This window comes from Excalfactoria chinensis, chromosome 1 (assembly GCF_039878825.1).
Source record: "Excalfactoria chinensis isolate bCotChi1 chromosome 1, bCotChi1.hap2, whole genome shotgun sequence".
Taxonomy (NCBI): Eukaryota; Metazoa; Chordata; class Aves; order Galliformes; family Phasianidae; genus Excalfactoria; species Excalfactoria chinensis.
The window spans coordinates 50,812,140-50,839,062 of record NC_092825.1 but is presented as its reverse complement, the minus strand read 5'-3'; the positions used below and the strand labels follow the sequence as shown (position 1 = coordinate 50,839,062).

Below are 26,923 nucleotides of genomic sequence, written 5' to 3'. Positions count from 1 at the left end.
ATTTTTCTGGTTCTTTTCTGCTTGTTATTATTGTTTGTTCTCTCGGGCTGTTAAATAAATCACGACGATGTACTTGCATTGAGACGTGCATTCCTGTGTAATGAGTTCTCCCGTGTCACTCACAGATAAAGGCTTGCATGAGAGTGGTTACCCAGTATGAGGAAGAAGGCGATGGGGAAATGCTAGGGGAAAATGCCAAATAGAAAACTGCTTAGATTTTGATAACTGCCCTTAAACTTCTGGCACCACACACAGCGTGTGTCTAATTGTGCCTACAGAATAGGTAAAGAATGTAACTTCCATACTCCAGCAAGTAACCATTACCTACTTAAGAAAAAAATGTGCTGGCATGTTCTCACAGACTTTTCCATATTAAGGAGAATGGAATCTCACGTTAGCGACATGATTTAGGGGAGGGTTTCGTTAGCCCAAGTTTTGTACAAAATGGCACTTGATCAAAATATGGAAAAAGAAATGCAAACATTCCATTAGCTGCTGGATAAGGGTTTACTCTGGCTAATTATTTACTTGTTTAATTTGGGTTTTTTGAGTCTGCGTCTATGTTTTTGATGTGGTAGTTGAAAGGCTGGTGTACAGCAGCTGATTTTACATGATACATAATGTAATCTTGCCAATCCTTGAACTTCCCTTTTTAATCATCCCTGGAGATAATAACTTTCTTTTTATGAATAAGAAAAATGAGGCGTATCATAAATCTCATAGACCTCTATGAGAATATTGATGCGTTCAGCATCTCGCTAAGTTTGTTGCTGTTGTGCCAGATAGTCCTGTTGATTTAGGAGAAGGAAGAGGTGTGATCTTTTTTTCATGCCAATACCTCAAAGTGTATTAAAAACTAAAGGCCGAAACAAACATTTAATTTCCAGGATGTTCACTGCAGTTCCTGGAAGTTGAAGATTGCTTTGAACATTTAATACTTGAGCATCTTTTTGAGGCATCAGTTCACTTTTGCTGTTCTTTACATCTGGTTTTGAGAATACGCCCGTAGTTTCAGGTCGTGAAGGAAGTGGTTTGCCCTCTGGATGCTCTCTAACAGTCTTAGCAGGTACACAAAATCTAATTCCCTTTCCCACATCGAGCATTTCACCACAAGTAGTAATGCACAGTTTTCACCTATCTGAATTAAAGACAGAGTACAGTTTAACACTGAAATCATTCCAAATAATTTTGTTAGCAGGTTTTTTTTTCCTACCGCTCTCACATACAATAAACAGGTTTGATTCAGTGAATCTCCCTCTGTTATCATGGTCTGATGCTTAAGATTGAGACTCTTTGATTTGTGAAATACTGAACATCAAGCCAGTCACCTAAAGTACGTACATAGATGACAAGACTTGTGGTCCTTGAGATACGAAGCCAGGCATGCATCAGCCTTGGGAGAAATGTTAGTTTATAAATATTCTGCAGATTCTTGGGGTTCCTTTTACATGAGCCAATCTCAGCTGCTATTGCTCATGTGTCTGAGGTCCTCAGGTGAAGCTGGTGCTATGTTGCAGACATACCTGTCGTGCCATTCAACGAGTTGTGTCAGTGCCCGTTCAGTGCGTAACTTGCAGAACTTTTGTTCAGCCAGCCCTCTAAATTAAGGGTAATTAATCTGTAAATTTCTAAGTCTATTATTTAGGAGTAGTAACTTGGTTTTAGAGGTCACTCGATCAGGTTAGGGTGTTGCGGTGCGTCCTGTTAGATTGGGGAAACCCTCTGCATCCTATCCGTAAGTTAGTTTACAATGTTATACGAGCTACTCCTGTAATTTGCAAAGTACGTCACTGAGCCGTGCTGACGTTTGTCCTCGCAGCTTTAATCCCACACTGCTGATGAAAGGGCTGGTTCCACCCTCTTGTGCTACTGTCGGTGCAGCCCTCTGGTGAACCAGGTTAGCTCATTGGGCTGTCGAGGACAGATTAATGCCTGGTTTTGGTAGGATTAGGTTGTGCCATGACAGGCTGGTGGTGGTGGTAGCCATGGAGAGGTAGGAGTGGGAGGGACAGGTGCCTTCCTTTCATGGCTTGGCTGTGGATGGAGATGGCCATGTAACTGTAGCCTGTGACGTTTGTGCGTGGTAACCACTGGGTGTTCTGCAGAAGGCGATTATTGGCTTCTTCTGTGGTTTCTCCATTTGTTGACACCCTTTGAAGTTTTATTGTTGAAAATAAGTACTGGCCTCTTTACTGTGTGAGGAGAAAGGCCCAATTTATTTTTTATCATGCTGTCAGAAGGTGAGAAATAACTCTGCTGGCTGAGAAATTACCCTATGCTTGCCTGTTTCTTGCGGTGAATAGCTTTGTATCACCAGATTCTGTAATGTAACTGTTATTAAACCAGGTAACAAGTCTGTGCTGGTCGCTCTGGGGAGAGCGGGTGGTACTGCAAACCAAATCTTACATAAAGGGCTCAGTACGATGTTTTTCTGGGTGGTGGTTTTAGGCCAGAACAATTCCAGTCAGCTTTTATACAATGTGTTTGGTGGCTGCAAGAAGGGTCTTGCAGGAATCTACTTCCTCAAGTAAAGCGGTTTTGGAGACCTGGTTTTATACCGTGTTTAAGGGCTGCACAGTCTGGGTAAATTATTCTTGATATGTAAGAGGAGCATGTGGACTTTGTGACTGAGATCAAGGGAGATGTGTTCTACAAACAAGTCCATAGGATTACTTGTCTTCTTTGGGACTAGAATTATTTCTCTGCATTAATTTGTCACTGTACCAAAGCATCAATAAACTGCATTCTTCACTTGATTAGGGGGAGGTGATCTGTCTGTAGCTTGTGCTGCTATGTCCTCTGGTTGTGGAAAGGAGAGGGTGACAAACCACACACAAATGCTATCTGTGCAGACAGCTTTTTTTATGCAATCAAGAATGCAGATTTGTTCTTAACTGATCAACACGTGTCAGTATCAATAAATTCTGCGTCAGCTCTTGAAAACAAAATTTTACTTTGTCTTTCTCTTTCATTTTTCTGTTAGAAAGCATATTTCCCTCCAGCTTGTGACAAATGTCCTAAATGCTACAAATAGCAGATACTCTTGAAAGATATTTCATTATGCAAATATCGCAGGAGAGCTGTTTGCATTGTGCCACCCGAACGGTTTCATTTATGACAGCTAATCTACAGAATGAAAGCCTTATTTTCAAGGAAAGTGGTTCTCTTCCATACCCACTCGGTTCCTGGCAGGCTTTCAGGTCAGTTATATAACGAGTGATAGGAGGAAGGTCAAGCTGCTGGTGAAGTCAGCCGTTTTTTCAGTGCAGAAGCGGCACTGAGGTCTGTAATGTATTAATCTGTATGCTGAAAGAAACCCTTCACTTCAGGGCTTCTTGTGATTCTAGTGTTCCCATAGCAAATTCAAAAGGCAGAAGTCAGTTTAAGCCTGGATTGGTTGTGTAAGCCATGTGGAGTTTGTGGCTTTGTGTTTTATAGGCTTCATATGATGCAGATTTGACAGCAGTTCCTGTGGTTACATACAAGAGGACTTGATTAGCGTGGTATGAGTTGTAGGATATTTTGGTGAAATACACTTAAAGTTTTCACAACTTTGAATGTGGAGCATGGTTAGTTCATGTGCTTCCATGTACCTGTGACTCTCAGGTTATTTGCAATCTAGGACAATGAGTGAACTACAATTGCAATGTTCTTCTGACCCCAAAGCCTCCATATATTTTTCAGGTCACCTTTAAGCAGTTGCTTCCCACTACTTTGGAGTTTAATGTGCATGTGACTGTTGTTTTTCACAGGGTAAAGGTTTAGTCAAAGATAGTGCAGAAAGGACCAGGGAAAATAGGTCAATATTGCAGAGTTCTGTTTTGACTGTGTAAATGGAGGTAACTCCAGCAAAAGCCTGTGTGTACCATTGGAGCAGTTATGGACACGCTAATGGCTCATGCTTTAAACAAATGCTTGTAGGTGTTGTTGGAGACAGTGGCAGAGCTGCAGTCAACATAACTTACTAAAATATGCACTTTTTTCTTGAATTGTGAACTGAGATCTTTTTGCTTTTCAATTTGCATTAGTGTTTGAAAGGTCCAAATGTCTATATTGACTGTCTTGAGTAGGAAGTAGGGATTTCGTGCTATGGCTTCAGAAAGCAGTTCAGGTATCAAAACTGCAGCTCGTAGTTTCTTGAAAAGTGCTAACACAACAAATTTGCTGCTGTGGGATGGAACTTGTTCAAAGTACCAAAGAGGGAAAGGACTTCGTCAGTTGAACATTGATCTGGATAGTAACTATTTCCAGCAGATCTCATTTCTGAAGTGACAAGCATGTCACGTTTGCATTTGAGCTTTTGAGTTCAGCATTGCTTCTTCCTGTTACTGAAGCGTGGGCCTGCTTTGAAAACTTCCATAACCTTCATGTTCCTTGATTTCCTCTCCTGCTCAGTCACATTCATCTTGCAGTGTGAATTTGTATGCTTAGAAAAGGGAAAGTTCTTGTGCTATGGATTTGATACAAACTCCTGTCCTTTACAAATGAAAACCAGCAATGCTGGGTGGGTGGGGAAAGAAAATCTGGAAGTTGAAATGTGGGAGCTGTAAAGCATGAATGTGGATTGTTATTGATTCTTTGCTAACGGAGAGGAAATACCGATGACATGAGCTACTTAGAAACAACTCCTGTTATGAATACTTGGATTTTTCTGTTATCTTTTTCATTGTGTTTGCACTTGAAAAGTTTGGATAGTAACTACGTTGGTTGTAATCAGCCGTATTTCCTAGTGTGTGGAGCTAGGTGCTATGGCAAGGAAGCATCCTCCAGTTTGGGTTCTGTACATGTGCAAGCACTAGAAGGAAGTCCTGACCACATGGTGTCTCCTTCCAAGTATGGAACCCATGGTCGGGGAAATGTGTTGATTCTTTTTGCAGTGAAGAGTCTGTGCACACCTGCAGTTGCAGAACTTTTTTCTTAATACAGATGCCAATGCTCTGCTTACCTTACAGGTAAAGGTTAAACTACTGCATGTCTTGTGTTGAAATAGCAGACATGAGGAGAGCTACCAGTGGTGAGAAGTCGAACTGGTTTTATGTGAAATGAGGGAGCAAGTTGATTTGCAAGGAGGGTGCACAGTTACAACAGCAAGTCCAAGAGAACTCTGAAATTAGTTCCAGATTGTCCTTAGCTGCAATTGAGAGAGGGGCAGAAGAGGGATCAAAAGAAGAGAGAGGGCAGCCATGATTGGAAAAAACAAGAACATTGGTAGGTAACTCTTTCATGTAGGCCGCTTCATGCCTTGTGTAGTGTGTCAGACAGTCACAGTTATGCTATGCACTACAGCACCATGGCAAGCTTATCTCAGTTTTGCAGTGTCTGCAGTTCTGAAGTACAGGACACATGTTTGAAGAACGGTGGGACTCCAGCTCATAGAGCAGCTGACCTTAAAAATAGCTTATATTTGCTCTCCAGTATGTTGGATGTATTGAAGAATGGAGAAAAATCTTTATGATGTTCTATTGTGGGTTTCCTTTGAGCTGAAGGTTTGTTTTTCTATTTCCCCTTGTATTCTAAAGGGGAATTTTTGTCACCCAAGTTCTGGTGGGGTCTTTGGATGGAGGTGAGGTTGTATTTTGGTTTTAATTCTCATGAATACTTGTCGGGTGACATTGATGAAATCTCCAGCATACTTTTTTTTAACTGCCAGCCCTGAGACTCATTCGCTTGCCAAGGAAAGGTTCTTCAATTCTGCATTTACTGATGGTCTTACCAGAGTTCTGTGTTTCTTCTATAGGAGACAGCACAGCAGACCTTGCAGTTTTGGCACTGGAGGTCAGGCTTTCAAACTGAGCAGCATTACTAGTGATCGAATGCTGCTCTTGCAGCAACAACCTTTCTGTTTTATTTTAATCATTTCACATTTTTATCTTCTCCTGCTACATCCTTCCTCCGGAATCCTATCTTTGCAGATGCCCTGGCTGCTGTTGTACTGCTCATCCAGTGTGCTGGTAAAGTAAATAAATATTTATATTTTATTTCTTTACTGTTCTCCTTGGGGAGGATAATATTTACAGGAGTACAGTCATTATATTTGATTTGTTCCAAAAATGAAGGTTTGGAGAGAATTCAGGAACTTTTCCCCTTGCAAGTGCTGTTCTCATTGGTTCCGGTTTTTCTCCCTTCTGAACTTAAAACATTTAAGACGACTAAAGGTAAAGCAGCCTTTGGAGGGATGTGGTGCATGTGCATTGTTTTCGTGCATTTGGAATATGAACCGTGCGTGTCAGAACCTTTCTACTAACTGAGGTTATAATTAGGATGCTCTGCATGGTACTACATAGCTTGCCTTCTGTTGGACTGTGTTGCCTTGAAAGTGATATTTTCTTGTGCTTACCTCATGAAATTTAACTCGAGTGTAAGCTTTTGAACTTGGTGTTGTATAGACTTATCAGAAATACCTATGCACGGTGTGATTGAAATGTGAATCTCTGTCAGCTTAGATGATAAGATAAAGATGATCTTTATTTTCTCTACGAGGTTAGGATACCTTTCAATGAAGTACCAGTAATCTTTTTTTCCTTTGTTGTAAGGATAATGCCCATCCATAGCAACAGCAAGCAGGGAGTTAAGCCTTTGTCAGTGTTACTTCCTGGGTTTGGTTGTATCCTTGTATGTTCCTACTGCACCCTTCCTGCAGGGTTAAATAAGGTTCAGAAACAGGTTAGCTCTACCTGTCGTTCACAGAAGTTTTTTGTCCTTTGTGCAGATTTAAAATGATCTTTAAGCACAGCTCTAGATAGTGCTTATTAGCTTCTGAGAAGCCTATCTATGTAGAAAGACTGCTGCCAGACACTGGCGCTGCCTTGGAACACGTAGTTCACAAGTAGCTGTTTGTTTTGACAGCTTCCCTTTCTATTTTTTGTCAGCTCCCAATTTTGCATATTGGCTGCGTGCTTTTTGAGTATTAGATTTCATTTAACCTTTTGGTGGCAGTGCTTCTAAATACAACGTAGGAGCAGAACCGATCTGCTTCTGGTAAACGCTCGCAGCTTTTATCTGTCTTTGTTAGGAATAAAGTTCAACTGCAAGTTATAAATCCTCTCGCAACCCTTCGGAAGTGAACTAGAATTACAGCTCCTACTATAACAGTTACATATAACTAGAAAAGTAGGTCATTGTGGCAGGGAGTAGTCCAAACAGCCAACTGGTTGCTGCAGCAACGACCTACTTTAAGAAACTATTTTTGTTGATTCATATTGAAATGTTCTTCTTACAAACGGCATAAGGAAATGATCAGGTTATGAGCAATGCAGTAATGAAAGCTGCGGAGTTCGGAGGCTTCTTTTTGTTTCTTTCTCCCCTCCTTATCTTTTCCCTTGACCTTGAAGTGCGGGGATGAAAGCAGATAAGGTTTGTTTTTTTTCTTCAGTTTGACCTCCAGTGGAGAAGGAAAATCTTCTCTTGTGTGAGGCTCTGCATAGCAATAATACTCGTCAGTGGTGATTAAGCAAGTTTTTAGTTCAGAGACTACAAGTGTTCCCCTATCGTTTTCATCTATAGAATCAGCTTTAAAGCAAATATATATATATATATGGTTTCTTAAGAGATGCATCTCCTCCCTGGAATGCCAGCAGTTTGCTTGGTATTTCACTGCACTTCTTGGTTTTTAAGCACTTTGTCTCCACTGACAGTTATCCACTTTTGGGAAGGCGGGCATGGAGCGTCCCATCCTGTGCCTTCCATTTGTGTTTACATTGGCAGTGCTCCCTTCTGCATCTCCTGTGGTGCCGTTAATTCCGAGCCTGGCACAAGCAAACTGGAAAAAACTGATAGTGTGGAGGACATTGTTTTCCAGCTGCCTGCCGTTATTTCTACAGTCAAGAATCTGTGATGGTGTTGTTCTTTGACAATTCATTTGCTTCTTCTGAAAGCAACGGGTAGGAAGCTAAAATAGAAAAAACACAGTTCTTATAAAGACTGCATTTTTCATAAAGTAATCCATCTGAATCATCTTCACTTCTTAAGAGACGGTTGGATATCACTTTTTAGTGACGTAGTACACTTACGTGGGCCACTGCAATAACTTATTTTAGATAAACTAAATTCAGTTTCTTCAAGTGGAGTATTACATGTTGCTCCTTGACCGTGGTGTTGCTCCTGACCAACAGGCAGATTGGTTAGTGTGTTTGTCTAGATGTTTACCTAAACGTTACTCGAATTTATGATTTCACCTATTATCTCATGAACTACATTTCTGTTTCCTATACCAGTGCTTACATTACTGAGCTCAGTGCATCTTTTTTTGTCAGTTTCCGACTTTGATATGGAAGGCCCCTGCAGAGTGAAGGGAATCATTTCCTGCTCATACAAGGAGAGAGCTGGGGACACAAAGGAGCACTTCTGGATTTGTGCAGCTTCAAAAACAGAGCTGTTATTTGGGGTTTTGGGGGGTTCTTAAAAACATCGATTCTTCCTGTGGTGTTTTGTTTGTTTTTTTTTTTTTTCCTCAGGAATATGAGAAGATTTCTATGTATTTACCTTGTATTTGGGTGTGAATTTCAGTTTTCAGCAGCCCATTCAGAAGCTTTTGGCCTTGTTGGTTCATTAGAGCAGCAGTAGGAAGCGATGGTGATGCTGATTGGCTGGCCAGCAGGAGGCCAGCGATAGAGAGATTAAATCCAGTTGCTTTTAATGAAGAACTTCAGATATTTTCTATCTTTCAAGCATTCTGCTAATTCTTGTGTATGCTAGTTCAGTTTATCTGTATCCTTAGTCTATTCAATTGATGTAATAGATTGTTCTGATCTGGGAAACCAGAGACTTGTGATTTATACTGTGTAGTTGAGAAATACGTTTATTTTACCAAAAAAAAGAAGCAATGAGGGAAGTCTGTAAAAACTTCTAGGCAACAATTGTAACCTTCAAAGCTTACTTCCATGTAAGGAAAGTTTTTATAAAAGCTCTGTTAAAGTGAAGGATAGTACAGGACTTGTCCTGAATCAGGCTGCAGGATTGTGCCTTGCTGGAGTCCCAGTCTCTTTTATTCTTTTGAAATGAGCCTTGGCTGTTATTTTCTCGTAGACAGTGTGGGATTCTGGAGAGTAATGTGACTGAACTACTTTGTTCAGCAAAAGGAATAAAATCAGGCCAGCTCTGGTTTAATTACATGAAGCCTTATGAGCAGCTCGTTTAAATAAGGCTATGTGGGTACATGAGAATAGGGAGCTGTAAGTTTTATTTAAATGTGAACACAGCTGTACTGTCAAGTAGCTACGTTTTATAATTTGCTTTTAGGTCCTATTTCCCCAGCTGTCCATGCTGCAGATACGGTTGCTTGTTCCTGACTTTTCTTCTATGGATCCACGTAGTTTCATTCTGGAAAGAGTCAGCATAAGGAGTTAAGTCAAGTCATGAGAATTTCAGCAGATTGGAATTAAAGAGCTAGGGAAAAGTGAACGTGGAACACATACATTAGAGTGGAAGACTGTGGAGAAGAGACTTGAACTGTGAGCCTGTTAGTCTCTTATCATCAGAAAGCTGACCTTTGTAACAAGTAATCTGAGTTGTTTGTTGCTTGTTAAATGGGAATGAGTCTGGATGAGTAATAGGTGTTCTCTAAGTGCAGAGCTCAGATCCAGATCTTTACAAAGACTAGATACGCTATTTACTGTGAAGTAGGGATCACAAAATAGGAGCCAAATATAGGTTGCTTCTGGAGAGTTTATGCACGTCTCTTGAATTAGGACACCTTTTGATAGGACATCTTCTGTGTATTCCTTTCTTTTGGGTAGTGGTACCCTTGAAAAGCTAGCTCGCTGCTGAAGAAATTAATGAAAATAATATGGAAGGAAATAATGGATCTGTGTCTTAGTGTAAGCTCGATTAGATTCAAATTATTTTGTCTTTTTAATAGAATAGTATTGCATGTTATAGTTGGAGTTGGGTGAAGCTACACATATGACATCATAGAATCATAGAGTGGCATGGCCTGAAAAAAGGACCACAATGACCATCTAGTTCCAAACCCTCTGCTGTGTGCAGGGTCATCAACCACCAGACCAGGCTGCCCAGAGCCACATCCAGCCTGGCCTTGAATGCCTCCAGGGATGGGGCATCCACAGCCTCCTTGGGCAACCTGTTCCAGTGCATCACCACCCTGTGTGTGAAAAACTTCTTAATATCTAACCTAAGCCTCCCCGTCTCAGTTTCAAACCATTCCCCCTAGTCCTATCGCTATCCACCCACATAAACAGCCTTTCCCCCTCCTGTTTACATGCTCCCTTCAAGTACTGGAAGGCCACAATGAGGTCTCCCTGGAGCCTTCTCTTCTCCAAGCTAAACAAGCCCAGTTCTCTCAACCTTTCTTCATAGGAGAGGTGCTCCAGCCCTCTGATCTTCTTAGTGGCTCTCCTCTGGACCCGTTCAGAGATTCCATATCTCTCTTGTAATGAGGGCCCCAGGCCTGGACGCAGTATTCCAGATGGGGTCTCACAAGAGCTGAGTAGAGGGGGACAATCACTTCCCTCTCCTTGCTGCCCTCCCCCCCCCACTTCTTTTAATGCAGCTCAGAACTTGGCCTTATGGGCTGCAAGCGCACGCTGCTGGCTCATGTCCAGTATAATGAGATGGTCTTTGCTGCTTAGCTTCCAGAAGATCCACTGAAAAGGACTCAACTTGAATGTGTTTGGTGTGTTTGGAGATTAACCACAATAAAGCAATGCTTATTGTTTGAAACTCCTTTTTTCAGCCTTTTCTGAAGAGTTCAATGTGTTGTTGTATTGTTTGCTTTTCATTAAGAGCTTATTTCACAGCAGTTATGCATACCACAACTCTACTTGGGCTTGGGTGCATCTTGTCTCCTTCATTCATCACAGCTTTGCTTTGGCTTAAAGATAATAGCGGTTGTCAATGCCAGAAGAAAAAAGGCCAGCGATGCACTTCTTGGTTTGTGCATGGATCAGCTCATACCAAGTTATGAAAGGTGCTGAAGTCCTGAGTTGCACTGTGAAGGATCCATTCTTTCTCAGCTGTCTAGAGAGCAAACCTGCAGGAGATTAGTTAGCTCCACAGCCAGCTGTCTTCTGTACCCGCTGTTGAATAAAGTCAGCTTTTTCCTGCTCTTGTGTATAAGCTCACTAGCAGAGGTATTACTGTATACCTTTTGGGGAAATGAAGTTGTATGCTGTATTCACTGAAACAACGTAATATAATAAGGTATGCCTCTATGTGACCTTGATTTGGTAACAGGAAAATACTGCTATGGCAAGCTGCCAAAGGATGCTGTGGAGTGTACATAACAATTAAATCCTGTCTGAGCTTAATCTTCTTATGGTTTCATAAGAATACACTGCTTGCGCTGTCTAAGATGCGTTGGTTGGTGGTAAACAGGAAAATGCGCTGATAAAATATTAAATATATCAAATTTGAGGTACTTGTCAGTGTTTTACACACAGTTGCAGTATTAGATGAAATCTTGTAGAAGCTAATCTGAGAAGCGTGTTTACCTAAGTGATACTGGAATTTCATAATGATCCAACTGAACATAGGGCAAAACAGAAGATATGTATGAAAGGCCAAGTCTCTCTTTCCATGTGTACAGGTACATGTTTTGTGCTCTGTTAATGCAATCAGTGCCTAATGCTGCAAACTGCACTCATTCAAATATAAAAGTGTGGTTGATGCTGTAATATCTTTCTTTTTATTGAATCCCATTCTTCAGAATCCCATTCTTCACAAACTCTGAAAGACAAAGCAGAGTCTGATAGAAAAGCTGAACAGGACAATTGAACAGGACAATAAAGGCAGCAGCCACTAGGCTGCATAACATAATTCTGAGAGACAAAGCCTGGGCGGTGTTTGAATATCCACAGTGCTGTGAACCTGTTGTGTGATGCTGCTTTTCTTTCTTGGAGAGATGGAAATCAAGGGCTTGGCCTGAGGATGAGCGGTTAGAGAGGAGGAATTCAGAAATACTGGTTCAACAGTAAAATATTTAGTGGCTGAGGAATGAAACAGGTTTTAGTTCAGGTCAGTCCCCTCCTGCTCCCCGGCTTTAGCAGAGAGGCAGAACACTTGGTTCAGATGAAGTAATGTGGGTTGATGCTCTTACCTGCTAAAATAATCTGTTCCATCCTTTTTGTGCCTTTTTAATGAAGTTAGGTGGTGCACTTCTTGTATTTACTCAAAGTGAAAAAGGAAGTGCTTTCTCATCTTCTCTGTTAGATTGGGAGGACAAAGTTGTTGCAGATTGCAGACTCAGGACTATGACCTGTTACTGTAGGGAGCTCTTTAAGTAGCTCCTAATTGCCGCACTTGGGGGGGCAAGTATAATAGAATTCAAGCCTAGCAGCTGTTACTTCAGAGCTGGTTAGGAAACTTTGCTCCAGGAGTTCCTATACTAAAAAGAGATTACTTTTTAATGAGATTAGAGGGTTTCACGCATGTTCCAGTTCACAGACTAATTTTGAAGTATGTTAATCTGAAGAGAGAATGCATTTTTGATGGGTTTGGTGAGAAAAATAAGAGTGCTGTGTCTGTGCTAAAGTGCTGCTCCCAGTTCTGTTTAGATGCCTGCAACTGAGGAAAATGCCTGCATCTTGCTGTTCTGCATTGAACCCGTGCGTGGAGTTGGTCCTTCGGAACCACACTCACTTGTAGTCAAGAGCTACCATTCAAAGTGGAACCTTGGAAGGGTAGTTCTGTAACTCTTCTTTCCAGATCCTGTAATAGTGCACTGTAACAGTGTGTTGAGTGCTGAGAGCTACTGTTTTATGGGGGAGCTGCATGTTGTAGGTATGTTATTACTCCTCCCCAACATACACGCATCTGTTATCTATGCTACGTTGATTTGTTACGGTGTGCATTATAATACTATGCCAATATCAAGGAAAGCGATGGGCTTAGAGGTTGTCCCAGGAGCTAGTATGGCTGTCAGCTTCCTTGCACATAAGTGCATGTTAGATGAAAGTGGGAATTCTGGAATGTAGAGATTTGGATTTAAAGTAATTTGTACCCAGATATATCTAAAACTAGATCTGAACATGCCTTTAACCGAACTTCTGTACACATGAAAAAGACGGGTACTTAGGTTATGATGAGTTGTTGATTCAGCTACAAATTTCTTGGTAGTGGTTATGTCTAGAAATGAGCCTTCTTAAGTCATTGATTCTGAGTAAGGAAAATCATGGAATCATAGAATGGCCTGGGTTGAAAAGGACCGCAGTGATTCTTGAGTTTCAAACCCCTGCTATGTGCAGGGTCACCAATCACCAGAACAGGCTGCCCAGAGCCACATTCAGCCTGGCCTTGAATGCCTCCAGGGATGGGGCATGCACAGCCTCCTTGGGCAGCCTGTTCCAGTGCATCACCACGCTCTGAGTGAAAAAATTCCTCCTAATATCTAACCTAAACCTCCCCTGTCTCAGTTTCGAGCCATTCCCCCTTGTCCTATCACTATCCATCCATGTAAGCAGCCTTTCTCCCTCCTGCTTATATGTTCCTTTCTAATATTGGAAGGCCACAGTGAGGTCTCCCTGGAGCCTTCTCCAAGCTAAACAAGATCAGTTCCCTCAACCTTTTCTCACAGGAGAGGAGCTCCAGCCCTCTGTATAAAAAAAAAAAAAAAAAGCAAAAAGCATCTGCATGAAGGATTTTTTTGATGAAATTGTTCTAATTTTAATAAGAAAATGCCCTTTAGGTGTGATATTGTATAAATATGGTTGGTGAAAATAAAATAGATTTGTTTCATCATTTGCAGCACATCTTGTTAAACACATCCAGACCAGATGAAAGGTTCAAATAGGCTTAATAAATTGCAAGTTCATTCTGAATAATTGTTTGCTGTAAGCTGAACCCCTGTTCTCCTATCCGAAAGCAGTGTTCTTTTGCACTGTTATTACTACAAATACCATGGGGTTGTTAGGGCTTAATTTGTTTTTTTTCTCTGAACAGTGTGTTCTCAGTGACAGTTGTGCAGCCTAAGCTGGGACTTGGTTAGTTTGCTTCTGGTTTTGTTTGGGTGAGAAGGGTTGATAACAGAGTAATTTCTTCCCTGTGTCCCCCTCTGCTCCCCTCTCTTCCTCAGTGTATTTGGCAACTCCAGTCTAGACTGTTGTTTTTTCACGTATGTGAAAGTTTTATGGAGATAGGAAGAGAGATATTAGAGAAGATTGGAAAACCAACAAAATAGAGATTAAATGGTATTAAGGGCAAGTTTAGGGACCTTGGATGTGAATTGAAGGCTGGGTCAGTGCATGTAATCTTCTTGAATAGGATTTTGTGTCAGGTCTAGACTAAAGTTGTATGCCGTGATCAGTTAGGAAGAAAGTGGGTTGAGAAAACAGGGGGGAAGTAAGTAGGAAAACACAATTTCCTGAGACAGTTCTTGCATTGAAAGAGCTGTGAGCATTTTGTTTTGCCGGTTTTCCTTAACACCTTTTCCCTATATTTTGTGGCTTGAAGTTTAAATTCAAACAAAAATGTATCTCTCCTATCATTCCAAAGCCACCTGGGACACTATAGTTCATGTTTATAGTGGTTTGTGAGTGCATATGTTCCTGGGAAACAAGACTGAGAAAGATTGACATGGACAGGATTCATGATAAAGACTGTAATTCCGAGCTTAAAACAGCGGTAAAAACAACAACAGAAAAACACTCTGTACTTTCTATTGTAGGCCTGGAAGTGACTTTGGCCTACAAACTTAGGGCCCACATTCTCTTTAAATAGAAGCGTATGTGATTCTACACTAGAATCTAATATTAAAATGACTTCTTATACAGAAGTTCCTTTTTAGATACAGCCTATCTTACTTCATTGTCTACCTGCCTTGGAGGGTTTGTTTTTTTCAGATCAAAATTTAGCAAAGTGAGAGAATTGGCATCATTTTTTGTTCCTGTCATTAAACACATACCGTAGTTGTCAGCAAAGAAGCTGCTGTGCTCTTGTACACCCACATGTAGTGGTGTTATGGAAGGTCCTCACAGGAACGATGGCCTCCAGCAGGAGAGTCTCTCCTTTGTCTCTCAGGGTATCACTTGCGGTTGATGGTGGGGAATCCAGTGGCACATGCATGCACAAAACTTAGCAGCTGCCCTCGTCAGCGCATGATTTGCCTCACAGTAACATCATTGTGGTAGAGGGTTTGAGCAGCTCCTGATTAAAACCTTACTTTTGTCACAGAGATAATGCTGTAGGGGAAGCACTATGCTGGTGAGGGTTCTGGGAGAAGGATGCTCATCTGAATATCTCCATAGGTGGCCACCAGCCTCAGTTTTCATGTCAGTTTTCTTGTCTACTCCCAGACAATATTCAGCCGTCTTTAGTTACTGAATCCACTAATCATTCTTTGGTGTGTAGATCTGTCTTAACATCCTATGTGCAACTGCTTGTTTCACCTTAAGACTGCAGAACTTCATTCTCTCCCCCCCCCCTTTTTTTTTTCTTGTTTCCTGATTTGCTCATTACAAACTGAAGGGAGGGCATAGCTGGTTTGTGACATTCCTCCTTAGAAACAGGGCTATTTTTATGAGTGAAGGCCAAAGGCGTAGTTGTGACCATCTAGTCCCCTGACATGCTGTTTTTAGTAACGGTTCAGGCCCCTGTGTTGTAAGAGGCACTTGGATTAAGTTTCATTGCTGTATGCCAATAGCTGATTGTCTCTTTTTTTTTGTGGTGTGCTATTTTTTCCCTTAAGACACTTACAGATTCAGTTAAGACTTGAGTATCTTTTAACGTGTTCCGGAACTGAGTAGCATTGAGGTGAAAACTTCAGTGAGAGCTCGGTTTGATTTTTGTCAATTGTGTGCTGCTTAATAAGAGCTATTGAACTACTGTAAGCTAAGTGTACTTAGAATGGTGACATGCATGCATGCATCACCAAAATACACACAAAATATGGAAGATCTGATAACAGTTGGGCTGTTCCTCTAGGTCCCTGTTTCTACTGTAAAGTTGCTTGGTCTACCTCAGAAAGCAAACATTTCTTTTCTTTTCTTTGCAGGTTTCTGCTTCAATGTCTTGAGGATCTTGATGCCAATCTACGGAAACTGAATTCACGTTTGTTTGTTATTCGTGGACAGCCAGCAGATGTTTTCCCCAGGCTATTTAAGGTAAATGCTAGAAATGCATGCAACTAAAATACAGGTTTCCTTTTACCCTACGGATCATTTCTGTCCATGAGTATGGCTGTCAAAATGGTTTCTACTGGAATTATTTCCTGTACTAGTATACTTAAGCGCAAGTTGCTTTCAACACAAACGCTAAATACGCTTTTGCATTTTCAGGTTTTTTCAATGTTTGGATATCCGTCCCTCTCTAATGTGCACATCAACTGGCTCAAGTTCCTTTTAGACTATACAGTTTTAATTCTTTTCTCTCCAGAAATAGGACTAATTTCTCATGTTTTGCTGTGTCCTGTACTAAGTTTTCCTTTCTGGGTTCCCGCTGAAATAACATGTGCACGAATTCCGAGATTCAAAGTCTGACCTGTAAAAGCAGTGCATGATTTAGACCAAACCTCTGGTGTGCTTTTTTAGCCATACAAAGTGGTTCTCTACACTTTTCACTGGTGATAGGCTTGATCAAAACGCAGGGTTAGCTCTCTTGTTTCTCCGCACTTGGCTGAATATTCTTCTGAAGTAGCTTATGTGTATGTTGCAGTTGTTCTTGATGGAAATGGTGAAGTCAAAATTAAAATTAAACTTTCTCAACGTTAATTTTGTCAGATTCCTGTTCTTCACAGGGTATTTAATGATGTCATACTCCTCTGATCATAAATTGCTATTAAAAAGCAATTTTTTTTTGCAGGAAAGAGTCATTGAGAAATCAAAACTTGAGAAATGGCTACTGATAATAATTTCTTATCTGGATAATACTGTATTTAAAGTAATACTATAGCAGGATAGTGGAAATGAATTGTAGAATCACAGAATGGCTTGGGTTGGAAGGGACCCTTAAGGTCACCTACTTCCAACCCCCTGCTACAGTCAAGGACACCTCCCTCTAGACCAGGTTCCTCAGAGCCCCATCCAGCCTGGCCCTGAATGATTCCAGGGAGGGGGCATCCACAATGTCACTGGGCAACCTGCTCCAGTGTCTCACCACTTTCACAGTAAAGAATTTCTTCCTAATAGCTAGTCTAAATGTACAGACAGAGCACTGATATATTTTAATTGTTAAAAAGGACTAAGAGGACTCTATGACTAGAGAGAGATACTTGTTTGTGTTCTTCTTTCCTGCCCACTTTCAATCCCTCAGAACAGCTTTGCTTCCCTTAAGACTTAATTCAGTGTCACCTGTTCTCAGCAGTACTAGCTAGTATTGCTACTGGAAAGCAGCAGTAGATTGTCATCTCCTGGAGTAGTGCACAGAGACAGAATATTTTTATCAGCGAACTTTGCAGGTTCTTTGCAAAACTTCTTTATTTCTTTAAGTCAAGAGAGATGGTTTCATTTGACTGCAGAGTTGCAACTTTCATTAGTTGCTGACACTCACTTGGTACCTGTTAGTTAATTTGAAACGGCGAGTTTCACTTGATTCTTATTATTTTTTCCAATTTGTCCTAGTTTACTCTGTATCTCTTGTGCTTTGGGGCTGGCTTGATGAAGAGAATAGAGCTGGGACGATTTCTGGTTTATTTAAATACATCAGTGTTGATAAAAGCATCCATTGTGCCAAACAGCACGTGCAAAATGTGTCCTTGCCTCTACGTGCCTACCTCATGCTAATGTGAACTGACATCATTATTAATGTGAACTGTGTGTATTCGCATCACGTCTCTCTTGTCTCCGAGTTCCTTGGCTCTCTGTACAGTGTGGTGCTGGCCCTTGGATGCTTTTTTTTTCATGGTTTTCTTTTCAACATGCCAGAGGAAAGAAGGATTTAAGAAAACGTGCTACCAGCTGTCAAACGTCACCACCGAATGTAAAATAAACATTGTGTAAGAGCGAGGGAGGCTGCTAAAGGGTTCAGGGCCTGCTGTGTCAGTGTTGGCAGACGTAAGGGTGGAAGGATGCCAAGCACTCCCTAGTGTAATCTATCCTCATTATTGTACCTGTGCTCCATCACATGTGATGTGATGGATAAGTGAAGCAGTGCCCTAAGTGAACAGTGTCATACCCCTGTGCCTTTGGTATAAGTCTAGTTCTCTGGCTGGTGTGTTTAGGTTTCCTGTTTAAGGTAACTGGAATTAGAAACATGGTTCTCTAGAGTTTGATGGGCAAGAAGTCTTTGTATGATCATTTTACCTTACCCATTTTCAGCCGTTGGAGAAACCGCAGCTGTGAGTGATGCCTTCCTTCAGTTCTTTTCCCCGACCTGTTGCTGTGAGCTTAATGACTGCGTTTGTAGGATTTGGTGGCTGGAGGGTTTGGAAGAGGAAGGAAAAATATTTGGTGTCTGGTTTTAGCAAGGGAAGTTACTTGCTTCTCCCTTTTCATACTTGAAGCTGTTTTGGAAAGAATTCGGTTACCTCAGATTAGTTTCTCTCCAAAAACTTCAGTTCAGCTGTTTAATTTAACAGGCATCACTGAAAAGCTTGCTGAACAGCAAAGCACCACTGCTCAAAATTGTCCAGAAGACAGCCCATGTCATCTTTCCCTTCCGTTATGCCTCTTAAGTATGTGGATCCTAAAGTTTAAGCTGGATTTTCAAAACGTCTATGGAAATGGGACAGATCAATAGAGGCTTTTTTTGTTTTTGTCTGATTCCAGTCTAGGTGCCGAAATGTTGGCTGTGTTTTTGTCAGTCAGGATATCTATATCTCTGTGTTTTGTACCTTTGTACCTACATTTTTACCAGCTCTCCACAGCTGGCATTATAACCTGTCCCTTCTGTTCTTCTTTTCCTCACTCTCTATCTTGCAGCTGGTTTGCTGAAGGACCGGATATTTATTTTGTGTTTCAGGAATGGAGCATTGCAAAACTCTCTATTGAATATGATTCTGAACCGTTTGGGAAGGAGAGAGATGCAGCAATTAAGAAGCTGGCTAGTGAAGCTGGAGTGGAGGTCATCGTTCGAATTTCTCACACATTATATGACCTAGACAAGTAAGTTACCATTGCCTCTGGTTTTATAAAGGGAAAAAGTATGGCTTTATATAGTATTTTTTATATGACGTGTGCTCGTTTCTATGTAGAATGCCTTTCATTCTTCCTAACTACATGTTTGTTTTTAGTTTTTTATTCTTCCATCTATTCATAGGGATTTGATTGCACACCGAGAAGAATTTTGCAACTCCAAAATTGATACAGAAAACCATGGAATGTAGCCTTGATTCTGTGTTCTTTTCGACAATACTATCAGTTTTCTGAATTAATAATTAAGCGATGCAGACAACTGTAACTTCTGACAACTGGAATTTGTTTTGGTTTAATTTTAGTTTGTTCTGTCTCAATTTCATTTCTACACAAGTTAGCAAAAGGTCCTCAGTTTTTCTGAAACTGTTTCCTATAAGTTACATATCCAGTAACGCTCTGGGGATTGCTTGATATCCCTGCGTTGTGTTACTTAATGTGTTGTTTGTTATTCCGCAGGTCTATTTAAAGGGATTAGTATTAGCTCCTTATTATAGAAACACAATCCGCAAACTGTTCAAAAATATGACTTGGCTTCTCTTAATGTTAAGTAATTTGTTACGGTAGATGCTGGTTTTAATATCATGTCACATGTATGGGAGATGGCTAGATGCACTGATATTAAACCAGTAGCTAGTCTTAAATCTTAAACTGAAAATCTACCCCTCTGTCAAAATTCCTTCTCATTTCCCCCTGCCCTTAAGTGAACAGTTGATTCTATCTGCTGCTTTAAGCTATTTCTTGAACTTACCCTGTTTCCAGGATTGCAGATTTAAAGATGGACGGTGCAGAATGTGAAAACTGTGTTTTGACAAGTCATTGCATATAAATGGCAGCCTAATCTTTTCTCAGTATTAATTCAGCTGTAACACTGGACTCTGCTCTGAATGCCAGAGTAGAAAAATGCTTTCTTTTTATGCAGCTCGAATGATCTTAAAAGATGCATCCAACTCACCTGTGCTGCTGCAGACTTTCACCTGCTTTGTTAATTCTGTGTGTTTTCATTGCCTCGAGCGTTTTGTATTCATTACTCATTCTTAAGGAACTTTCATCAGCTCAGAAGTTAGGAATAATTGACTTGGTTTTAAACAGTTAATTTATGTTTTCTTGGTGAGGAAAAATGATGGTGTGAAATTAAGGTGCAAACTGTCTGGATGATCATGTATATCTGTCTTTCTGTGCAGTGAATTATTTCTTCTGTGTGTACGGATGTATATACTAAAAATAACAAAGAAATGAGGAAAAAAAAAGAAAGAAAAACATTGTAGTGTCCTCTTGTCTAACATACTTTGTTTCTATTCTTTTCTTTTTTTTTCCTTTTAAAACCAGAATAATAGAATTAAATGGAGGTCAGCCACCTCTTACTTACAAGCGATTCCAGACTCTGATTAGTAGGATGGAACCTCTGGAGATGCCGGTGGAGACTATAACCCCGGAGGTAATGCAGAAATGTACCACTCCAGTTTCTGATGACCACGATGAGAAATACGGTGTCCCGTCGCTTGAAGAGCTAGGTAAGTTCTTACGCTGTTAAGATGTTGCAGAAGGAGTATAGAAGCAGCCTCCCGCTGAAAGCATAATACTTAAAATAACCACATGAGAGAGGTTCTCCTTCTGGTTAATTGTTAGCTGATGTCAATGATGTTAAACAAATAGAACAAAAAGGGACAATGAGCTTGGTGCATTTTAGGTGTTGGGTTTGTTTAAACGGGTGGTCAGATGGGTCAAACTACACTAAGTACTGCTGAGCTTCTTGAAGTACAGCACAGCCATTTTATTGAGATACCAAATAATCATCAAGCTACTACAGTCTTTATTATTTCCTTGCATTATATGTCTTTGGTGACCTTGTGTTCATCGATCTATCACTTTACAATTTAATATAAAGCAAAGCAAAGCCCCAAAAGCTTGTCCTGAAATACCATAAAAGATCATTATAAGGCAAATAATTATTTTAAAAGTTTCTAAAAATCTTTTGTTTGTATAAATTATAATTTATGAAATATATACAAACAAATGCAGCATGACAACCATATCTCTAAGAAAAGGCTCTGGACAGATTTTGGCTATGCTCTTGCTGCTCTGTCTTTTAAAGCCTTCTTCAGAAAGAAAGATCTCACTGAACTCATTATCTCATGTACCTGGTGAGCAGTCCTTAGGGGATGGGGAAAAAAGCTTGCCTCTTTTTCATCTTCTGCAGCAGAATTACTAATTGTAATTCCAGTCTATTATGGATGTCAAAGTCAATGAAACATAGGACTGTTAGTTCTGAAGGTAGCATGGATGCTCTTAGTATGATTGGAAAAGTTTGTAGGCATCCTGTAAATTAACAAAGCAATTCTTGCTGCTTAGTAGTGAGGTAATAAAAAGTAAAAGTTGTAGATTAGAGATAACCAATGTATTGCAGAGCTGGAAACCTGAAAATAATTGGGAAAATGAAAGGCAGGTCACTTTGAGCAAAAACAAAAGTGGTGGGATCGAAGTAAAATCATTCAGTGTTAAACTTTATAGCAGAATGTAAAAAATGCATTTTGCTGCAAGTTGGAGCTATTGGACGTGGTTTGTTAAGACTTGGTTGCAGACTGTTACAGAACTTGCACGTTGCCACGTGTCCAACTTAAGGCTGTTCTCAGGATATAATAATATGCCATCGAGTATCAGTACTCTAGAATTTATTGCCCTTCTGTAGAGGCAAACAAGGACTTTCCTTGTTTTAATTTGTTTTTCAGGTTTTGACACAGATGGTCTGCCTTCTGCTGTATGGCCTGGGGGAGAAACAGAAGCTCTCACACGACTGGAGAGACATCTAGAACGAAAGGTATATTTCATATTGTGGTGAGCATAACGTATCCGGAAAATAGAGTTGTTCTTAGTAATGAAATGTAAGGAAAACTGAACAAATTGGGTTTTTTTTAACTATCAGCCCCCTCCCCACCAAAAAACACCAAAAAGAAACAAAAGATAACCCTTTGTACTCAGGGCTTTTATATAATGATGTAAATCAAGTTGCTGTTTCATAGTTTTAAAAGATGACAGCAGATTGTCACCTACCTTGAACTTTGGAGAAAGTCTGTCGTGCTACCATGTGTTCTGAGAAATGGGTTTATTTTTCTTTGGAGATAATCTTACTTGAAATGCTTCCTAGCTTTGAAGGGCAGTTGCTCAAAAAGCTACTGTACTGTTGCTCTATGTTTGCTCTGTGTTTGAGGAAGGGATAAGTAGTTCTGGAGGACAGTTCATGCCTTCTTCGTGGAGGTGAATTATTTACTAGAGGTTCTGCTGATTTAAGGAGAACCCCTTGAACATATGATCACCTTATCTTAGCTCTCAGATGATGTGATCACCTGTTCAGCATGCGGGCTCGCTTATGGATTGTGCGTGATTTCTCCCTTTTAAGCTCACTAACTTCTGTTACCTACTCTGCATTCTGATGTTAGTGTATTTTGGGTTTGTTTTATGTTTTCTTAAGGCTTGGGTAGCAAACTTTGAAAGACCACGAATGAACGCCAATTCCCTTCTGGCAAGCCCTACAGGGCTTAGTCCCTACCTCCGCTTTGGCTGTTTGTCCTGTCGACTCTTTTATTTCAAGTTAACGGACCTGTACAAAAAGGTATGATTTCTACATGGTCAGCTACACATTCTTAGATGTTGTGATGGTTTTTTGTGTCTTTTTTTTTTTTTTTTCCCCTACCTTTTCCTAATAAAATGTTTTCCTTTAATAATCTTCAGGTAAAAAAGAACAGCTCCCCTCCCCTCTCCCTCTATGGCCAGCTGTTATGGCGTGAATTTTTCTACACAGCGGCAACTAACAATCCACGGTTTGATAAAATGGAGGGGAATCCTATCTGTGTTCAAATTCCGTGGGATAAGAATCCTGAGGCTTTGGCCAAATGGGCAGAAGGCAGGACAGGTTTTCCTTGGATTGATGCAATTATGACGCAGCTTCGTCAAGAAGGCTGGATTCACCACTTAGCTCGGCATGCTGTGGCATGCTTTTTGACTCGAGGTGACCTCTGGATTAGCTGGGAAGAAGGAATGAAGGTATTCTTTCTTATTCTTGATTTTGAATTTTGATTTATATTCATACAGAAATTTTGTGGTTGATGCCCCATCCCTGGAGGCTTTCAAGGTGCGGATAGATAAGACCCTCAGCACCCTGCTCTAGCTGTGGTGTCTCTGTTCATTGCAGGGGAGTTGGACTGGATGGCCCTCAGAGCTCCCTTTGAACTCTCAGGATTCTATGATTTTAAGAAATATAGTTTAAACCTGTAGTTGAAATTTTCTATACAGTCATAATTTTGTGAACTGTTCCTGTTCACAACGTATGTTTGCTTCCCCGCTAAGGAAAAATACAGGAATTAAAGGGAGAAGACTAAGAGCTGAGAGTGTCCTTTTAGCCACTTCTGTCCCTTTACCTAATGTTAGAAGTGTGAGCGTGGGCAATGTCATTTAGCTGTATTTTCAGTGCGATTAATTTCCATGCAAATACCCAGGAGACACTGAAGTTGAAAGTGCTTGTGTCAGTCCTCTGAAGAAAAGAATGCAATAATTTAATCTTAGCATTTCAGTCAGTTCTGCATTTATTTATTTGGAAGGGTCACGCTTCTTTTACTGGATGATGATGACAAATAGTTTGTTATTTTAGATTTCTTTTAAATGTACTTGCCCTCTGAATTTTGAGCTTGCATCTTATATATGCATCCAGTCTTACGATGTTTCATCTCACTTAATAGGTTAGCTGCAAGTGAACACATTTCATTTAAAAGGGAAGTCTTGATTACATAAGGACATAAGCTGTCTTAGGAATTTTCCTTTTACAATTCATTGAAGATAAATATGCACAGGTAATTCAGCCAAATGAAAAGGCTGTGCTTTACAGATGGGTGCCATCTTGTTCTTACTCTTGGCACAGTGCATGTATACGGACGGGCCAGTCTTGTGCAGTCAAGTGATGTTAAATCAGTACATCCATAGCTAGCAAACACTAACTTGGCCTTCTGAAGAAATGTGATTCTAAGTCTTATTGCATGGCAGCATCTAGTGGAGCAGCTGAGTGCAAGCACTTAGTGTTCATCTAAAATTCTTGCTATGTTGTTAGGCAATTGCTTGAAAAATAGGGTAGTTGTTTTTAATCATCTATTGCTTAAATATCTCTAGCTAGTAGATAACATTACAGTATACACTGAATATTACAAAAATGGCATGAATACTTTCACGACCTCATGGAGAGATGTCTTGGTTAGTGTTATCTTGTTTAGCCTTTATACTGTAATAATACTAATTTAAGTTGTATGGCATTTGCAAGCTGTTAATTTTTAGAGTCTTGAAGTGAAGAAAAATGGTGATGGGTCTTTGGAGCATTTGGATACAATGCAAGTTTGAAAGGGAAATGAGAACTTGAAAAATAGGTCAAAGAAGTAACTGTTTGGGAAACTATTTTGTGCCCTGTTTTTCTGGAAATACTCCTGAGTTCTCCTTTAAAGAAGGAGGAGGAGAACTTTCTCGTAAGCCTGCATTATTAGGTGATGTGATCAGTGCAGAAAAACATTTGTATGCATGATAGGCTTGTTTATATTAATTAAAAACAAACAAAAAGTGCTGGAAAATTGAAAGCTTTGGAAAGATTGAGTTCCGAATTTAAATCAGTTTCCTCGTATTATTTTTAATATAAGTATTAATGGCTAGAGAAGATGTTTTTTGTCTTATTGGTTCAGACATCTGTAAGCGTGTGTCCTCAGAACTGCGGCTTACTAGATTAATTAGTGGTCTTCAGGAATACGGCTTCTGACTCATTTTCTTCTATCCTGAATCTGCCTTTCTACTCATGGGTCTCCTCACCTAGTGAAAGCTGCTGCTCATGCTGAAGTATTTAGGCTGGCAGTCAGAGCTGGGAAACTTCCTTGTGTTTCCTGCTTGGTAGAAGTTAGCAAAGCTTACTCAGTTGTAACATGAAGAAGCAGCTCTTCCAAGAGCAGCAAATGCACTTAAAGGCAATCAGACTTCAGCCATCCTTCGAGGATTCTTTTTTTTTTCATTAGCAAAGATGTACAACTTTGCAACCTTCCCTTTCTGAGATGTCTCCGAGTTTTTTTTTACAGGGTAAAAGTCCAAATGAGCTATCACGCTTATGTTCTTGAGTTTGGCATTTAGGTAAGTATTTGCAGCCATGTACTGAGCGTTCCGTGAATGCTGTGGCATTGAAGAGCTGGATTACCTTTGGAGTTGAGGACTCCCATCCGTTCTTGACAAGCAGGTGTTATGAAGATGTGCCGCGTTCAGACTAACTTGTTGCCCTGATTTCTTGAGGTCTTTGAAGAGCTCTTACTTGATGCAGATTGGAGTGTGAATGCCGGGAGCTGGATGTGGCTATCCTGTAGTTCCTTCTTTCAGCAGTTTTTTCACTGCTACTGTCCAGTGGGTTTTGGCAGAAGAACTGACCCAAATGGAGATTACATCAGGTAATTCACAGTCCAGAACTTTCAGTAATTCACTGACATTGCCAACTACCTCTCTATTGAAAATGGATTCTTTTTCTTTCTTTCTTTTTTTTTTTTTAAGACGTTATTTGCCTGTGCTTAGAGGTTTCCCTGCAAAATACATCTATGATCCTTGGAATGCCCCAGAGAGTGTCCAGAAGGCTGCAAAATGTGTGATAGGAGTTAACTATCCCAAACCAATGGTGAACCATGCGGAAGCAAGCCGTCTGAATATTGAGAGGATGAAACAAATTTACCAGCAGCTTTCACGATACAGAGGACTGGGTATGGTGATAGGCTGTTGGCTTTATTTGTTTGTAAATGTGTTTTGCCTTCTAGCATTTAATGGTTTCATCCCATAAATAGGTATGAACTCAGTGTTGTAACCAGACTTACATATATGAACAAATAACATATGAACATATTCAATACAACCAAGGGTCAAAAGAGCTGGAGTGGAACGGACAAATCTCGTCCAGAAAATTTTCTTTGGATTTATGAAAATTTCTGGTTAATTAAATTGGCCAACACATGTTCTTCTGAACGTTGTGTTACTCTTGTACAGCTAAGTTTTAATACCAGGGGTTAGAAGATGAATGTTATTCATAACTTCAGTCATGCCATATATTTGCAAGTGCTGTTGTTCAGATAGAAACTACTGCAGCCTCTGCTAACATTCTGCCTAGGCAAGACACACCTTTGCCTTTTCTCTGAAAAGTAAACCATGTGCATTGAGATTGTTCAGATGCTGTAAGTAGTCTTTATTCAGATAATACTAGATATTGAATCAGGATACACTGTGGTCCAGTGCAGTGTAGCAGCACTTGTAACTAATATGTACTAGAAAATGTATGCAGAACGTTATAGGGAAAATGCCTGCTATGTAACTGTTAATTGCCTGTCAAGATCTCAACAGCAGGGGAGACAGAGAGATGTTATGCTATTATAAAGGAGGACTACTTGGGATGAGGATGGGGAATTGCCTGCCCTGAGAACAATGGATGCTACCTTTAATCTTTTTGTTTGCTTGCGTTCTGTCTTTATGGCTACACATCTTATTTCTTTGCTTAGGTCTTCTTGCAACAGTGCCTTCTAATCCAAATGGAAATGGAAATGGTGGCCTAATGAGCTTTTCACCAGGAGAAAGCATTTCTGGTTGTAACAGTGCAGGAGGTCAGTCACATTCTTTTTCAATATGCAAAAGTGCTGGAACTGAATAGCTGAAATGCCTTTTTACAAGGCCCTTGGCTCTGCGTGTTATAAGAGAGCTGTTTTCACAAGACAGTTTCCGGAGCAACTTAAACACTTCCAGTTCTATTCAATGCTGGTAGTATTTGTGTAAAGACAGGTTTTAAAATCTCAAACAGAAGAATTTTATTCACGTTTTTCTTTCTCTCAAAATAATTTCTCAACACACATCAAACAGTTTGA

At 40.3% G+C, this 26,923-nt stretch overlaps 1 protein-coding gene across 1 annotated transcript in view; it reads left to right on the top strand.

The window, feature by feature from the left end:
• CRY1 (cryptochrome circadian regulator 1) overlaps nt 1–26,923 on the top strand; it is a 33,241-nt gene that overhangs the window by 2,428 nt on the left and 3,890 nt on the right. The window contains exons 2-10 of the mRNA XM_072348357.1: nt 15,944–16,052; nt 18,847–18,989; nt 20,346–20,530; nt 21,746–21,834; nt 22,486–22,626; nt 22,746–23,057; nt 25,323–25,474; nt 25,575–25,777; nt 26,564–26,665. Coding sequence (XP_072204458.1) covers nt 15,944–16,052; nt 18,847–18,989; nt 20,346–20,530; nt 21,746–21,834; nt 22,486–22,626; nt 22,746–23,057; nt 25,323–25,474; nt 25,575–25,777; nt 26,564–26,665 — 1,436 coding nt within the window. The remainder of the gene's footprint in view (nt 1–15,943; nt 16,053–18,846; nt 18,990–20,345; nt 20,531–21,745; nt 21,835–22,485; nt 22,627–22,745; nt 23,058–25,322; nt 25,475–25,574; nt 25,778–26,563; nt 26,666–26,923) is intronic.